The sequence below is a fragment of the Cyrtonyx montezumae genome, unplaced genomic scaffold (genome assembly GCF_038088225.1).
Source record: "Cyrtonyx montezumae isolate F1298 unplaced genomic scaffold, pur_monq_1.0 scaffold_59, whole genome shotgun sequence".
Lineage (NCBI taxonomy): Eukaryota > Metazoa > Chordata > Aves > Galliformes > Odontophoridae > Cyrtonyx > Cyrtonyx montezumae.
This window is the reverse complement of record NW_027072066.1, coordinates 688,323-705,478: the sequence shown is the minus strand read 5'-3', so window position 1 is coordinate 705,478 and position 17,156 is coordinate 688,323. Positions and strand designations below refer to the sequence as shown.

The following is a 17,156-nucleotide window of genomic DNA, read 5'->3' as shown; positions in this document are numbered from 1 at the left end:
AATGACACCCTGAGGGCAATATGTGACACCCTGAGCGCAATATGTGACACCCTGAGCACCGTTATCTCACACCCTGAGCACAGTCCGTGACACCCGGAGCACCCATCACCCCGGGTGCTCCCATCACACCCCAGGTACAACGAGTCCTCCCCCGGCAGCCCCAGCTCGGAGGATTTCCCTGCTGCCGTGCACACAGCTCTCTGCACACAGGGCTGGGTGTGAGCAGCCCACAGCCCGGGGGTCCCACCGGGAGCTGTGCCCCACGGCGCCGAGCTCTGAAGAAAGCAGAGTACCCCGGGGGAGCAGGAACACGGGGAACCCATCGGCCATGCTCCGTGGGGAAAACAGCTTCACCTCGGGGCCACCTTCCCAGCGCTCATGGAAATACGCCGAGGGATCAAACAGGAGTGATAACGCCGCTGCTGAAAGGCGCACGGAGCGAAGTAGGGCTCGGTCTCTATCCCCAGGGAACGGCGATAGGACGAGAGGGGATGGGCTGACGGAGCGCTGCGGAGGGTCAGCTTGGAGATGGGGAACGATCTGTGCTCCAAAGAGCGCTCAGCACTGGCACAGCTGCCCAGGGCAGTGGGGAGTCCCCGTCCGTGGGGGTGTCCCAGGGCCGTGGGGATGTGGCACACATCGCACCCATGGAAATGAGCACTTCTCAGTGGGAGCCTCAGCCTCAAAACGCCCCAGCACCAGGAGCACTTCTGGAGCTGGTGCAGAGCTGTAGAGCTAAAGAACGGTTGGGTTGGAAGGGTCCTTAAAGATCACAGAGTCACAGAACGGTTGGGTTGGAAGGGTCCTTAAGAAGCACTGAATGGGTTGGGAGAAACACTGAAGATCACAGAATCTCAGAATGGTTGGGTTGAAGGGACCCTCAGCCCCACTCCTGCCATGGGCTGGGTGCCCCCCAGCTCGGGCTGCCCAGGGCCCCATCCACGGCCATGGGCACCTCCAGGGATGGGCACCCACAGCTCTGGGCAGCAGTGCCGGGGCTGCACCGCCTCTGGGCAGAGGATTTCTTCCTTCTGCCACACCTCACATCCCCACACAGGACGGATGAAGCATCCCTGGTGCAAAGCCTGACGATATTTGCACGGGAGAGCAGCAGACAGCAAAACCCCCTGCAACGGTGCTCCCACCCGAGTGCTCAGCGCGCTCCACTCCGTCCCCTCTGCGCGGGGCTCAGGGCGTCCTGCCCGCGTTGCTGCAGAGCTGCAGGGATTGGGACGCAGCACCCAGGGGCTCTGGGGTCCCTTCGTGGTGACCGAGTGATGTGTGAACCTTTCCTTAACCACTGCAGTGTCACGGCCACTTCTCTGGCTCCGAGAAACGCGGTCTGGGCCTTTTCCTGCTGTGTCCATTTGGCACGAACTCCAAACACCACTTTCATTTTCAAGCACCACAGCAATTTCTCCCACACTTTCCTCCGACGGCGATGGAAATCCCCACGCACGTTAACCAATTCACATTATCTCTCTCGTTCAAATTGATCCTTCAAGGCGGCCCCTGCTGCGCTCGCTGGGAAACCAAGCAGCCCCAAACGAGGAGTGGTCCTCGCAGCGCTCCGTCCCTGCCCAGGGCCACGAGCTCTGGGGCACAGGACACGGCAAACCTCGAATCCTTGCTTTATCTTTTGTTTTAAACCTGGCCAGGTGCCTGCGACCCCACGGCAGAGCGGGGCAGGAGCGTCCTGCAGGACTGCCAAGGAGGGAGAGGGCCAAGCAGGAGATCCACGGGGCAGAGCATGGCACCTGGCAAACCTGCTCCCTCCCGAGGCCCCACAATGGGCAAAGCTGCGACGGCTCAGTACAAAGCGACCGCGATGTGCCCGCAGGGGCGGCACCCAGCGGCTCTGTCCTCCAGGTTCCAACCTCCCGGGAAATTCAGCCATCAGAAAGCAACCCGCCAGCCCTTCTCTAGCACAGAGAGCACGCGCTTCTTGGATTACTGCACCAAAGATCGCGTTCTCATCCACACATCCACCAGCGGACACTGCAGTAGCGCTCAGGACCCCGTGCCCACAACGCCCGGTGGGGGACAGCAGTGCTGTCAGCCCCGTCCCACCCGGCTCCGTCCCACCCAGCTCCATCCCACCCAGCTCCGGCTCTGTCCCACCCGGCTCTGTCCCACCCAGCTCTGTCCCACCCAGCCCTGTCCCACCCGGCTCTGTCCCACCTGGCTCCGTCCCACCCAGCTCTGGCTCCGTCCCACCCAGCTCTGTCCCACCCAGCTCCGTCCCACCCAGCTCTGGCTCCGTCCCACCCAGCTCCGTCCCACCCGGCTCCGTCCCACCCGGCTCACCTCGATCAGGAAGTCTCCCGTGCGCAGCCCCGCTCGCCACGCAACGCCTTCCACATCCACCGACTCCAGGTACTGCAGCGCAGGGAAGGCTGGCGTCGGGGTGAACTCCTCGATCGGGGTTTCAGCTGCAAAAGACAGAGACAGGGACTGAGGGGGTGCGGCAGGAGCCCGGAAAAACCTACATGCATCGGGTCGGAAGAGCGTGCAGGCACGGCCTGCGCTTGGCTTCACGCAGGAACTGGGCATGCACGGCTGTGGCATCCCCCAGCTCAGACCCTGAGACGGCCCCAGAGCCCCTCACAAACACACAGTGCCCGGAGTAACGCCCGCTGCCACAGGGGTCTGTGTGGGAACTGGGGATCACGGCCTGAACCACTGCTGGATCACCCGAAGCACTGAGTCAGCCATGGAGCACAGGCGAAGGCAGTGCACCTGTGTGACCGGAAGAGGCGGGGCCTGGCTGCATCCCTCCCAGACCCCATTTAAGGGCCGCCCACCACTGGGGGTGGGTCTCCTGTTGGAGATCACTGCTTTGGAGTCCATTACTGCAAGCCCAGGACGTGCGTGAGCAGTTCTCTTTCTTTTGACTGTCTCTTCCCGTCTCCACCATCTTTTTAGTTACACCTTCTGTAAAATATCTCAACTGACGCTGCCGTTCGGCATTATTCGTTTTGTTTCACACCTTACGAGGGCCCTACAGCCTCATCCGTCTCCCAGCACCGCACACAGCATGAGGACAGCACCCACCCCGGGACTGGAGCTCCCTCACCGAGGTGTGGCTGCACCGAAGGCGCGTCCAGGACTCCTGCAGTGAGCACAGACCGCTCTGTGATGGACGCCTGCCTCAAGCCGAGGAGCCCTGCTCTTGGTCAGCCCGCTTTAATCACATCCCCAGCTGCAAAACCTGCCCTGCCCCACAGCAACAGCTCTTCCAAAACAGCTTCTGTTGGGCCCAGGAGGGCACTGATGCAGTCCAGCCCTGACCCGCCCTGCTCGGCTGCCCACTGGGGGAAGGTGTTCTGCACCGGGGATGTCCGCCTGAGAGCAGAACGGCGTGATGTGATGTGTGAGGGGACGAAGGAGAAGGGATCTTTTGCCATGAGGCTCTGTAGGGGTTCAGGAACGGTGGCTGTGTTAAGGAGGGCACCTGGGCAGGCTCTGGGGCCGCAGCGGTACCGAGGGTGGGCCGGGCTGCAGGGCCAGCCGTGGCTCTGCCTGGGGTTGGGGCTGTGTGGCTGTGTGCTGGGACAGAGCTGCCTTTGTGCCTGGGTTCAGGTGTTACTGCGCTGAGAGAAGAGCCTCCCCGGGGCTGTACAACAGCAGCACCAGAAGGGGATGCAGGAGCAGCCCCACACCCCTTCCCCCACCACGTGCATTCGTCGCTCATCACCACGCATTCAGGCTCTAATTTACACGGACAGGGAAAGGGCAGAAGGCATCATCCCAAAGTGCTTCTGTGGGCAGAAGCAGGGGATCACTCAGCCCTCCCTCCACACCACAGCAGTCCTGGGACAGGAGAGGGGATGGGGCTGCAGTTTGGAGCTGCTCTGCCCCTCAGAGGTGCTTGGGGTGGGCCGACGGGTCCAGGAACACCCAGCAAAGCTGCACGGTCGCATCCTGAAACCGATGCTGATCAACGCGCTCTCCCTGCCTGCACAAACAGGAGATGATGCTCCACATCACTCCGTCCCACAGCAGTAGGAGTACCAACACATTGGGAACGAGATGTGCTCATCCCCATCGTGCTCTGCCTGATCTGCACCCTCCTCATCCTCCTAGGATGCTGGACGGCCAGCTGCCCAGGGCAGCGTGCAGTCCCCATCCCTGGGGGTGTCCTGGGGCCGTGGGGATGTGGCACTTGAGGTCAGTGGGCACGGTGGGGTGGGCTGGGGTTGGGTTGGGGATCTCGGAGCTCTTCTCCAACCTTCAGGACGCTTTGAGGGGGGGTAAAGCTGGCTGGGGCGGGGAGGAAGGGGGACGGTGAGGGTGGAAGTGCACACAGCACAGCGCGGGAGTCCCACGCAGACACAGCCAGCAGATCTGGAGCCCCCAGCCGACAGCGAAGTTCCCACTCAGGAATTTCTGGCGCAATTACAGAGCTGTCTTTTTTCCCCCACCACCTCCCTGTGCAGCCCATCCCAGCACTCAGCACTCTTTTCATAACGTCCAGCTCCAATCTCTCCTGGCACAACTTGAGGCCGTTCCCTCTGATGCTGTCGCAGTTACGCAAGAGAAGAATCCGACCCCCAGCTCAGCACCGCCTCCTTCAGGTCGTTGTAGGGAGCAGTGAGGTCTCCCCTGAGAGACCCGGCACTTGGTCGTGTTGAGCCTCATCCCGTTGGCTTCAGCCCAGCGATCCCTGTCCCGATCCCTCTGTAGGGCCTCGCTGCCCCCAGGCAGATGGACACCTCCAGCCCACGTGGGGTCACCTGCCAACGGACTGAGGGTGCGCTCGGTGCCCTCGTCCACGTCATCAGTACCGATACTGAAGAGCACCGACCCCTGGGGCACACCACTGGTGACAGCGGGATGTAACCCCGTTCACCACCACTCTCTGGGCCCTCCAGCCAGAGACAGGGTGTACCCAGCACAGGGGGTACCTGTCCACGCCACAGGCTGCCCTGTGGTGACAATGGCATGAGAACCCCTGCATCTACGGGGCCTAAGCTGGGAGGTTATGTCTTCCCCACATTCTTCAAATAATTGTTGGACTAGAAGCGTTCAGGCATCTTTGTACAGCCGCAGGGAACTGCTCTGCCCCATCTGCTGTCCCTCATCCTGCTCCAACGAGTCTTGCTTTCACCATTCCCTGGAGCAGCGTCCAGAAAGGAGAGAAGGTCGGGGGGTGGTGAGCATTGTAGATTTCAAGACCAGAAGCAGTCACAGTTTCCAACGAGCCTGGTCCGCTCCTGTGCACGATTTGGAGACACAATGAAAATGTCATCTCTGTGCTGTCAGCGAAGAGCCCCAAGCCAGAGCTCGCCACTTTCTTGCCATGGCCTTCCATTTGTTTGCCCGTTCTGGTGGAAATTCAGCGTTGTTTCAAGGTTGAATTTCAGTGCTTTTGAGTCACACCTTCCAATCCGATCTTTTTTTTCGCCCCTCGCGCTGCAGCTTCAGCAGCAGGATGCTGTGGGGTTCGGCGTGGAAGGCTTTGCTGAAGTCGAGGCAGACCACACCAACGTAAGGAAGCAGCGCTGTCAGGGCTGGGCACGGCACCCATCCCTCTGTAACCACGGGCATCTCTCTCTTAAAGCTGTGCCAAAGCGCTCATGGAGCATCGTCCACCTCCTGCTGCGGGGTCGCTCCGGTCAGTGCCCCCCGCGCTCCCCCCGTGGGCAGGTGACACACAGCAGTGCCTTTACGGGACACAACATTTCCTCCTTGGCCGTGCTACGTGTTACGACCTCCAGTCCGGCCTCGAGTTACGGACCCAGAGTCCGGCCTCGTCCCTTCGCCTCCCGCTGCTCAGATATTGACAGACGCGGATCGGATCCCCTCTGAGCCTTCTTTTCTCACGGCTGAACAGCCCCGGCTCTCTCAGCCTTCCCTCACAAGAGATGCTCCACGCCCTTTATCATCTTTGTGTCCCTCCGCTGCACTCCTTCCAGCAGATCCCTGTCTGTTTTGTATTGAGGAGCCCAGAACTGGACACGGTGCTCCAGGTGAGGCCTCACCAGGGCACAGCAGAGGCGGAGGATCCCCTCCCTCGACCTGCTGGCCACGCTCTCCTTAATGCAGCCCAGGATCCCATTGTCCTTCTTGGCCACCAGGGCACAGTGCTCATGGCCAGCCTGTCATCCACCAGGACCCCCAGGTCCCTCTCCTCAGAGCTCCTCTCCAGCAGCTCATCCCCAACCCGTACCGGTGCACATGCTTATTCCTCTCCAGGTGCAAGACTCTATACTTGCTCTTGTTAAACCTCGTCCTGCTCCTTGCTGCCCAGCTCTCAGCCTGTCCGCGTCTCCTGAACGGCAGCACTGCCTTCCAGCATGCTTCCCCACAGCTCACAGGTGCAAAACCACCCAGTCCTCGTCAGCAGAAACTCCTGCTCCCCCAGCCCAACCATCAGAGTGGGACCACCCGCACCCAGGGCTCAGGATCACGTTCCCACATTCCAGACTCTGCTCATCTGGGTGCAAATGAGCCAGCAGAGCTTCAAGGGGAGAGCTGCATCCTCCCGCAGGACCGGCTGGTGTCCGGGCTGGGCACGCAGCACGCCTGACCTCCTGCAGAACAGAGGGGGGGACAACACACCCCAAAGCGCTGGGGCTGTGGTTAGGGCACCGAGGAGGAGCGAGGCACCTTCCTTGGGGTGCTGTGGGGCAGGAGGTGAGATTTCCTGGCCGCATTTCCCTTTCTCTGTGCACGGGGCATTTGGGGTGAAGGGTTTCAGTGTCACTGACAGCTACAGCGCTCCAGAGCACAGTGGAAGAAGTAGGGTTCCAGGACCACAGAATCGTAGGGGTTGGAAGGGACCTCCAGAGGTCATGGAGTCCAATCCCCCCGCAGTGCAGCACCCAGGGTCACTCTTCCCGTGGCTGCACCGCATCCCTGGGCCTCCTTACCCAACGCAGCCCAGGTTGGTCAGCACGGGGAGGGCCTCCCAGGCAGCTGGCCAGGTCTGGGGAGCCTGGCCTCATCCATTTGCCTCCCACCTCCCTGCAGGGATTTGTGACCGCTCAGCAGATGATCGGTGAGGAAGTCCTGTGACGGCCGACGGGGAGCCGTGGTCCCCGGGGAGGACGGAGCCGTGCAGCCCAGAGCTGGGGGTCAGCACTGCTCCATGGCACCGGCACCCGCAGCCACGGCTCCGAGGGGCAGAGCAAGGAGGTGACGTCTCACCGCCAACCGAAAACATAAGCTGGTGAGGAGCGCAGGTAAAACTGATCTGGAACAAACGTCCCTGCAACCAGCGTTACCCGCCGTGCTGTGCATGGGTTGCACGAGGGCAGCAGATGCAGCATGGGCTGCGAGCTCTGCCGGCACCGATGCGTGCCATCGGGTGCAGTGCGCTCAGGGCCAGCCGAGCCCTGCAGCGGTGAGCAGGAAAGCATCCTCAGGTCACAGCCGTGCCCAGCGGTTCTCTGTTACTGCCTGAAGACACTGCACTTGGTCATGGGAACTAGAAAAGCTCTATTAAAGGACAGGAAATGTGGGCCATGAGGGGCTGTAGGGCCACGAGGGGCTGTAGGGCCACGAGGGGCTGTAGGGCCATGAGGGGCTGTAGGGCCAGGAGGGGCTGTAGGGCCAGGAGGGGCTGTAGGGCCAGGAGGAGCTGTAGGGCCGTGAGGGGCTGTAGGGCCAGGAGGGGCTGTAGGGCCATGAGGGGCTGTAGGGCCGTGAGGGGCTGTAGGGCCGTGAGGGGCTGTAGGGCCATGAGGGGCTGTAGGGCCGTGAGGGGATGTAGGGCCGTGAGGGGCTGTAGGGCCGTGAGGGGCTGTAGGGCCGTGAGGGGCTGTAGGGCCGTGAGGAGCTGTAGGGCCGTGAGGGGCTGTAGGGCCATGAGCGGCTGTAGGGCCACGAGGGGCTGTAGGGCCACGAGGGGCTGTAGGGCCACGAGGGGCTGTAGGGCCACGAGGAGCTGTAGGGCCATGAGCGGCTGTAGGGCCATGAGGGGCTGTAGGGCCAGGAGGGGCTGTAGGGCCAGGAGGGGCTGTAGGGCCATGAGGAGCTGTAGGGCCATGAGGAGCTGTAGGGCCATGAGCGGCTGTAGGGCCATGAGGGGCTGTAGGGCCAGGAGGGGCTGTAGGGCCAGGAGGGGCTGTAGGGCCATGAGGAGCTGTAGGGCCATGAGGAGCTGTAGGGCCATGAGGGGCTGTAGGGCCATGAGGGGCTGTAGGGCCGTGAGGGGCTGTAGGGCCGTGAGGGGCTGTAGGGCCGTGAGGGGCTGTAGGGCTGTGAGGGGCTGTAGGGCCGTGAGGGGCTGTAGGGCCATGAGGGGCTGTAGGGCCATGAGGGGCTGTAGGGCCGTGAGGGGCTGTAGGGCCGTGAGGGGCTGCAGGGCCGTGAGGGGCTGCAGGGCCAGGAGGAGCTGTAGGGCCAGGAGGGGCTGCAGGGCCATGAGGGGCTGTAGGGCCAGGAGGGGCTGCAGGGCCATGAGGGGCTGCAGAGAGCCCATGAACTCGTGCTGGTGGTGACCCATGACGGCACTGTCTTCAGGTGTTTTTCAGCACCTCCCAGAGCTCTTCCCCACAGCTCTGCCGGGCCCCGCAGCGGGACCGAACCGTCTGTAACCACCACGGTCCCCTCCTCTGCCCTCACTGAGCACCCTCTGCTGCCACCGCTCCGCCCTGGAGGAGCTCTCCAGCCCACGACCGCCACGAGGAGCCAACCCCAGGAACCCCAAAGCAGCAGGCCCGGAGCAGACCCACCTGCAGGACAGCTCTGCAGCCAGGACAAGGGACGGGCTGGGCACGCGGGACAGACAGAAGCACAGATCCAGCTCACAGCGTCTGTCTGCCATGTGCTGATGGAGCACAGTGCTGCTGACGCTGTCACACAGTCCCACTACCACCACCCATGTCCCTCGCTATTTCTCCCGCCTCCTGACACCACTCCTTGCAGCCCTGGTTTCCTCCCAAATGAACAATCCTCCTCTCACTGTTTTTATTTTTTCCCATTCATCCCAGTACTACTACATCTGAGCTCACTCCAGTACCGTGACCCAACGTTGGCCTTACCCAGTGTCCCCCACAGAATGCTGATGGGTGACCCCAAAAGGTCCCCGGTGTTCCCTGTCACTGAAAGTTTGGCCATTTCATAGAATCACAAAGTAGTTGAGGTTGGAAAAGAGCTCTGGGATCCCCAACCCATCCCCAACCCAACCCCAACCCAACCCCAACCCAACCCCAACCCATCCCCAACCCAACCCCAACCCATCCCCAACCCAACCCCAACCCAACCCCAACCCATCCCCAACCCATCCCCAACCCAACTCCAACCCAACCCCAACCTATCCCCAACCCAACCCCAACCCAACCCTAACCCAACCCCAACCCATCCCCAACTCAACCCCAACCCATCCCCAACCCAACCCCAACCCAACCCCAACCCAACCCCAACCCAACCCCAACCCATCCCAACCCAACCCCAACCCAACCCCAACCCAACCCCAACCCAACCCCAACCCATCCCAACCCATCCCCAACCCATCCCCAACCCAACCCCAACCCAACCCCAACCCATCCCCAACCCAACCCCAACCCAACCCCAACCCATCCCCAACCCAACCCCAACCCAACCCCAACCCAACCCCAACCCATCCCCAACCCAACCCCAACCCATCCCCAACCCAACCCCAACCCATCCCAACCCATCCCCAACCCATCCCCAACCCAACCCCAACCCAACCCCAACCCAACCCCAACCCAACCCCAACCCATCCCCAACCCAACCCCAACCCAACCCCAACCCATCCCCAACCCAACCCCAACCCAACCCCAACCCAACCCCAACCCATCCCCACTGGCCGTGTCCCCATGTGCCACATCCCCACGGCCCTGGGACACCCCCATGGACGGGGACGATCGCCGTTCCCTGGGGATAGAGACCGAGCCCTACTTCACTCCGTGCTCCTTTCAGCAGTGGCAGAGAGCGCTGAGCTCTCCCTGAGCCCCTCTGCTCTGCACTGCCCCATCCCACTCCCCACAGCACTGTGCTGCAGACCCTCCAACACCGAGGAGCCCACCCCCCAGATTCCTGCTGGTCACTTATCAGAGCCCCAGCACCAGCAGGACGGGGAAGCAGTGCGATGCTCAATGCTCACAGCTGGCTGCACCCTCGGCAGTGAAGACACCCATATGCTCCCGGTGCTCCCACCAAACCCAATCTTGGGGTGTCTCCCATGAGCCCGGTGCAGAGCCCACCCTGGAGCCAGGTCCTCCTCAATGCCATCTCCTGGCCACAGCCAGCGGGACAGAGCGAGGTCGGGAGATGCTTCATCTCTAAGTGTCTTCCCAGGAAGGAAGTAAAAGTTAAGGACAGTGGGCAGTGGGCAGCTGAGGGCGGGTGTTTGGCGGAGAGGAGCTACCGAGGTTCATTTTACACCTCCGGGGATTTTAAGTTCCTGGGGCTGGCGTGTAGGATCTGTCCTAGCAGTGTTAGTGTGTGCAGGCTGCACTGAGCCCAGTGCCACACCGGACCGGACAGAGACAGCGCCCCTAACAACACAGGTGGAGTCTGAAGTGCTTCAAACCCATCCTCCACTCCCAACTCATCCTCCAATCCCAACCCATCCTCCAATCCCAATTCATCCTCCACTCCCAACCCATCCTCCAATCCCAACCCATCCTCCACTCCCAACTCATCCTCCACTCCCAACCCATCCTCCAGTCCCAACTCATCCTCCAGTCCCAACTCATCCTCCAATCCCAACCCATCCTCCAATCCCAATCCATCCTCCACTCCCAACCCATCCTCCAGTCCCAACTCATCCTCCAGTCCCAACTCATCCTCCAATCCCAACCCATCCTCCAATCCCAACCCATCCTCCACTCCCAACTCACTCCAATCCCAACCCATCCTCCAATCCCAACCCATCCTCCAATCCCAACCCATCCTCCACTCCCAACTCACTCCAATCACAACCCATCCTCCAATCCAAACCCATCCTCCAATCCCAACTCATCCTCCACTCCCAACTCACTCCAGTCCCAACTCATCCTCCACTCCCACTCACTCCACTCCCAACCCGTCCTCCACTCCCAACCCATCTCCGCTCCAACCCATCCTCCAATCCCAAGCCATCCTCCACTCCCAACTCACTCCAATCCGAACCCATCCTCCAATCCCAACCCGTCCTCCGGCCCCAACCCATCCTCATCCGAGGGTCACCAAGTGTCCCAGCACTCCTCCTCTGCACCGAAGCCATCCGTGAGCTGTTCCCATTCCCACCCAACCACCGCCGGAGCTGTGGAGCTGCACGCTGTGCCCCGCTGTCCCCGGCACTTCCCAGCACTCTGCACAAGTTCTGCTGCAGCGTGGGGATGGGGAGCCCGGGGCCGCACCCGGGGTGGTTTGTGTGTGCATCAGGGAACACCCCGCAGGGCTGCGGTGCTGTCCCTGGGCTGGGAAACACCACAGTGTTCCTGACTGCCCCCCACCTCACTTTGGGGGCTGCCCCTGCTCTGCCCCATCCAGAGTCCTCCGGACTCCAGGACGGCCTCTGTGCAAACGCTCCTGGGTCTGAGCTCCTCCAGATGTGTGACAGACGTAGAGTGAGATGGATGGGATGGATGGGATGGGATGGGAAGGGATGGGAAGGGATGGGATGGGATGGGATGGGAAGGGATGGGATGGGATGGTATGGGACGGGACGGGACGGGACGGGACGGGACGGACGGGATGGGATGGGACGGGATGGGACGGACAGGATGGGACGGGAACGGGACGGGACGGGATGGGATGGGATGGGATGGGGAGGGATGGGATGGGATGGGACGGGACGGGACGGGATGGGATGGGATGGGACGGGATGGGATGGGATGGAAAGGAATGGGATGGGATGGAAAGGAATGGGATGGGATGGGATGGAAAGGGATGGGATGGGATTGGATGGAATGGGATGGGTTGGGATGGGATGGATGGGATGGGATGGGATGAGGTGGGGTGGAAAGGAATGGGATAGGATGGAAAGGAATGGGATGGGATGGGGTGGGATGGGATGAGGTGGGGTGGGATGGGATGGGATGAGGTGGGATGGGATGGGATGGGATGGGACGGGACGGGATGGGATGGGATGGGATGGGATGGGATGGGATGGGATGGATGGAAGGAAAGGAATGGGATGGGATGGGATGCCACAGGATGGGATGGGGTGGGATGGGATGGGATGGAAAGGAATGAGATGGGATGAGATGGATGGGATCAGTCAGGATGAGATTGGATGAGATGGGATGGGAAGGAACGGGACGGGACAGGAGGGGGTGGGATGGGATTGGATGAGATGGGATGGGAAGGGAAGGAATGGGATGGGATGGACAGGATGGGGTTGGAAGGATGAGATAGGGTGGGATGGCATGGGATGGGATGGGAAAGAAAGGGATGGGATGGGACAGAATGGAAGGAATTGGATGGAACAAGATGGGATGGGATTGCATGAGACAGGATAGGATGGGAAGGAATGGGATGGGGTTGAAAGAGATGGGATTGGATGGGCTGGGACGGGATGAGATGCAATGAGGGGGTGGCTCCCACACCAGGGCCGTGCCACCCCTATGGGCGATCCCAGCCCCCAGGCTGTGCAGGGCTCTCCCCACCCTCTGCAGCACTGAGTGCGGCTCCTCCAGGGATGTCTGTGCCTCACTTCACTGCTCCTTCCCCTGCAGGGGCTCCTTCCCTGTGCTCCCCCCCCTTCTCCCACCACGGAGACACAGCACAGCTTTGTTACCCAAACGAAGCGGGGCGGAGACAGACGGCCCCGGCTATAAACCCAAAGCGCTGGGGGATGTGGGGCGACCCCACTCAGTCCCACTGTGGACTGTCCAGCAGCCCCACATCCCGCGCTGCCCATCCCCCGCCCTCCCCTCTGTCCCTGGCACACAAAGGAAGACGCAGAGCCCTCAAAAACAAAAAGACGGACACAGGAGGAAATCTCCCCCGTGCCCGTCCTGACCTCATCGCCGCGAGTCCGATCGGCAAAGGAACGGATGCCATTTTGAGCGCTGAAGTTTCGCACGGCGCACGGACACACACGGATGGCACACGCACACGCACACGCACGGGGACCGCGTCCCCGCCGAGCACCGCCGGCCTCGGCAGCGCGAATCCAGCTCCGGCATCCCGACCGCGTCCCCCAACCGCAGCTCTCGGCCGCAGGGGATGCTCTCCCCCCCCCCCTTCCTCCCCCCCCCCACGCCCCCACCCCCGTGGGGTAGCAGCCCACCCCCACGGCGCCGTACCTCGGAGCCCCCCGGCCTCAGCCGAGCCCCCAGCCGCGGGGCTGAGCGCATCCCCGTCAGAGCCGGAGGGATTCGCAGCCCAAACCCGTCCGTGCATCGGGAGCCACCGCGGCAGCGGCACTGCAGGGGTGCACCCCCCGACCCGCGCTGGGGCTGAGCCCCCTCCCCCGATACCCCCCCCCCCCCCCCCCCCCCCCCACTCCCACGAGGATCCACGGAACGGTGCAAAACTTCACGCGCAAAAAAAAAAAAGCAACAGCCGCAAAACCACGGCCGACACAGGCGCTGCACACGGAGCACCCGAAGCTGCAGCTGCACCCCGTGCACGGCGGGCAGCCCTCGTGCAATGCACACTTGTGGATGCTGCACCCCGTGCAGCCCTCGTGCAATGCACGCTTATGGATGCTGCACCCCGTGCACGGCGGGCAGCCCTCGTGCAATGCACACTTGTGGATGCTGCACCCCGTGCAGCCCTCGTGCAATGCACGCTTATGGATGCTGCACCCCATGCAGCCCTTGTGCAATGCACGCTTATGGATGCTGCACCCCGTGCAGCCCTCGTGCAACGCACGCTTATGGATGCAGCTGCACCCCGTGCACGGCGGGCAGCCCTCGTGCAATGCACACTTATGGATGCTGCACCCCGTGCAGCCCTCGTGCAATGCACAGTTACCAATGCTGCACCTCGTGCAGCCCTAGTGCAATGCACACTTATGGATGCTGCACCCCGTGCAGCCCTCGTGCAACGCACACTTGTGGATGCTGCACCCCGTGCAGCCCTCGTGCAACGCACACTTATGGATGCTGCACCCCATGCAGCCCTCGTGCAATGCACACTTATGGATGCTGCACCCCGTGCAGCCCTCGTGCAACGCACACTTGTGGATGCTGCACCCCGTGCAGCCCTCGTGCAATGCACGGTTACCAATGCTGCACCCCGTGCACAGCAGGCAGCCCTCGTGCAATGCACGGTTACAAACGCACCAGGAGGACACCGGGGCACGCAGAGCCGAGCGCTGCCGCAGCCCCACGGCTGCCCCCCACCCCCCACCGCCCAGCCCCAGCCCGCAGCCCCCCGCTTACCTTTGGCCCCCGCGCAACACAAACCCGAATCCCTCATGCTCCCTCTTCTGCAGCACCGCCGTCTTCTCCTCGATGATGTAGTCACTGGGCAGGAAAGAGCACAAGAGAATGACGCTGGGGTTAGATCTCAGCACCATGCTGCCGGCGGCGGGGGTCCTCGTGCCGGTGGCGGGGGGGCCCTCTTCCCACGGAGCGTCTCATCGCCGCGGAGCGGGGCAGCGGCCGCTCCCTCCCTCCCGCTCCCGCAGTCGGAGCGCAACGGCGGATGCGGGCGGGGGGCTGCCGGCTCCCCGCGGTCACCTGCGGGCGCATGCGGGGGGCTGCGATCCCCCCCCCTTCCCCTCCCCACAGGGCTCCCCGGTGCCCTCGGCCGGGAGATGGAGGAGCGCGGTGCTCGGTGAAAAAATGGGGGGGGGGGGGGGGAGGAGGAGGGGGGGGTGGTGGGCGGCCGCGGGGCGATGCTCCGTACGGAGAGCGGGGATGTGAAACAAAGGGAGGGGGCCCCTCCGTGAGCTCCGGGAGGGGAGCGGCGGAGTTTATATCCTCATCTCGGTGCTCCCATCTTCCCTCCGAGCCCCCCCGGCGTTGCTAAGGAACCGTCTGTCATTGGGAACCGGGTGGGGGGGGGGGGGGGGGGGGGGCTGCGATGCATTGTCCTATTTTCACAAAGGCACTCTCTGTGCACCTAATGGAAAAACCGCTGATGGGGGAGGGGGTGAGGGTGTTGGGGTCATCCCACCCCCCCCACCCAACCGAGCTCCCCGTGTGGGGGAGGGGAACGGTGGGAATGCAGCCCTGCACCCCCCTCCCCACACAGCTGCAGGGACAGCCCCAACCTGCACACGCGTGTGCGTGCGTGTGTGTGTGCACCAGCTCCAACCCCACACACACCTTCCCATCTCCGACCTGCACACACACGCGCCAACACCTGACCCGCACACACACACACGCGTGCAAGCCCTTGAGCCACACACGCACACACACGCGTGTGTCGGCCCCCCGCCATGCGGCAGTGCCCGCCCCCGAGCCGCGCACAACGCGTGTGCACTGCGCAGCCCCTCAGTGCCCGTGGCCGTGGCAGAGCTGCTCGGGGCAATCGCGGCCCACGGTGCCAGCGTGCTGAGATGCTGCCATGAATGCTCCCGAGGACTCCGCTCCGTCCCTCCATCCCGCAGCGATTCGGGTGAGGGCTGCAGGTCCCCCGCGTCCCCAGGACCCGGGACAGTGCTGCCGCTGCGACCAACGTGGGATGCGAGACCTCTGCACTTCCCTATTTCACTCTGCACAGTAACTCTGGGACATTTCGGGCATCATCCATCAGAAAAATAAATGCTCCCTTCTACAGCGAGCTCTGCTCTTCCGAGTCCTGGACGTGCGCTGGTGGTGGGGTCCTTGAAGTCCATAGAACAACAGAATGTCCTGGGTTGGAAAGGTCCTTATCGATCACAGAACCATAGAACGGTTGGGTTGGATATGAGCTGAAAGATGACAGAACCACTGAATGGTGGGGTTGGAAGGGTCCTTAAAGATCAAAAAGACACAGAACGGTTGGGTTGGGTTGGAAGGGTCCTTAAAGATCACAGAGCCACAGAATGGTTAGGTTGGAAGGGTCCTTAAGGATCACAGAGCCACAGAATGGTTGGGTTGGAAGGGTCCTTAAAGATTCCAAAGAACCATAGAACGGTGGGGTTGGAAGAGTCCTTAAAGATCACAGAGCCATAGAACAGTTGGGTTGGAAGGGTCCTTAAAGACCACAGAGCCACAGAATGGTTGGGGTTGGAAGGGTCCTTAAAGATCACAGAACCATAGAACAGTTGGGTTGGAAGGGTCCTTAAAGATCACACAGAGCCACAGAATGGTGGGGTTGGAAGGGTCCTTAAAGATCACACAGAGCCACAGCATGGTGGGGTTGGAAGGGTCCTTAAAGATCACACAGAACCATAGAATGGTGGGGTTGGAAGGGTCCTTAAAGATCACAGAACCATAGAACAGTTGGGTTGGAAGGGTCCTTAAAGATTCCAAAGAACCATAGAATGGTGGGGTTGGAAGGGTCCTTAAAGATCACAGAACCATAGAACAGTTGGGTTGGAAGGGTCCTTAAAGACCACAGAGACATAGAATGGTTGGTTGGAAGGGTCCTTAAAGATCACACAGAGCCATAGAATGGTGGGGTTGGAAATGTCCTTAAAAATCAGAGAACCACAGAACGGTTGGGTTGGAAGGGTCTTAAAGACCACAGAGCCATAGAATGGTTGGGTTGGAAGGGTCCTTAAAGATCACACAGAGCCACAGAACGGTTGGGTTGGAAGGGTCCTTAAAGATCACACAGAGCCACAGAACGGTTGGGTTGGAAGGGTCCTTAAAGATCACACAGAACCATAGAACAGTTGGGTTGGAAGGGTCCTTAAAGATCACACAGAACCATAGAACAGTTGGGTTGGAAGGGTCCTTAAAGACCACAGAGCCACAGAATGGTTGGGGTTGGAAGGGTCCTTAAAGATCACAGAACCATAGAACAGTTGGGTTGGAAGGGTCCTTAAAGATCACACAGAGCCACAGAATGGTGGGGTTGGAAGGGTCCTTAAAGATCACACAGAGCCACAGCATGGTGGGGTTGGAAGGGTCCTTAAAGATCACACAGAACCATAGAATGGTGGGGTTGGAAGGGTCCCTTAAAGATCACAGAGCCACAGAATGGTGGGGTTGGAAGGGTCCTTAAAGACCCACAGAGACATAGAATGGTGGGGTTGGAAATGTCCTTAAAAATCAGAGAACCACAGAACGGTTTGGGTTGGAAGGGTCCTTAAAGACCATAGAGCCATAGAATGGTTGGGTTGGAAGGGTCCTTAAAGATCACACAGAGCC

At 61.5% G+C, this 17,156-nt stretch overlaps 1 protein-coding gene across 1 annotated transcript in view; it reads right to left on the bottom strand.

The window, feature by feature from the left end:
• Window positions 1-17,156, bottom strand: part of SHANK3 (SH3 and multiple ankyrin repeat domains 3) — a 255,468-nt gene that overhangs the window by 25,802 nt on the left and 212,510 nt on the right. The window contains 3 exon segments of the mRNA XM_065749212.1: window positions 2,308-2,432; window positions 8,579-8,584; window positions 14,299-14,375. Of these exon segments, the coding sequence (XP_065605284.1) occupies window positions 2,308-2,432; window positions 8,579-8,584; window positions 14,299-14,375 (208 nt within the window).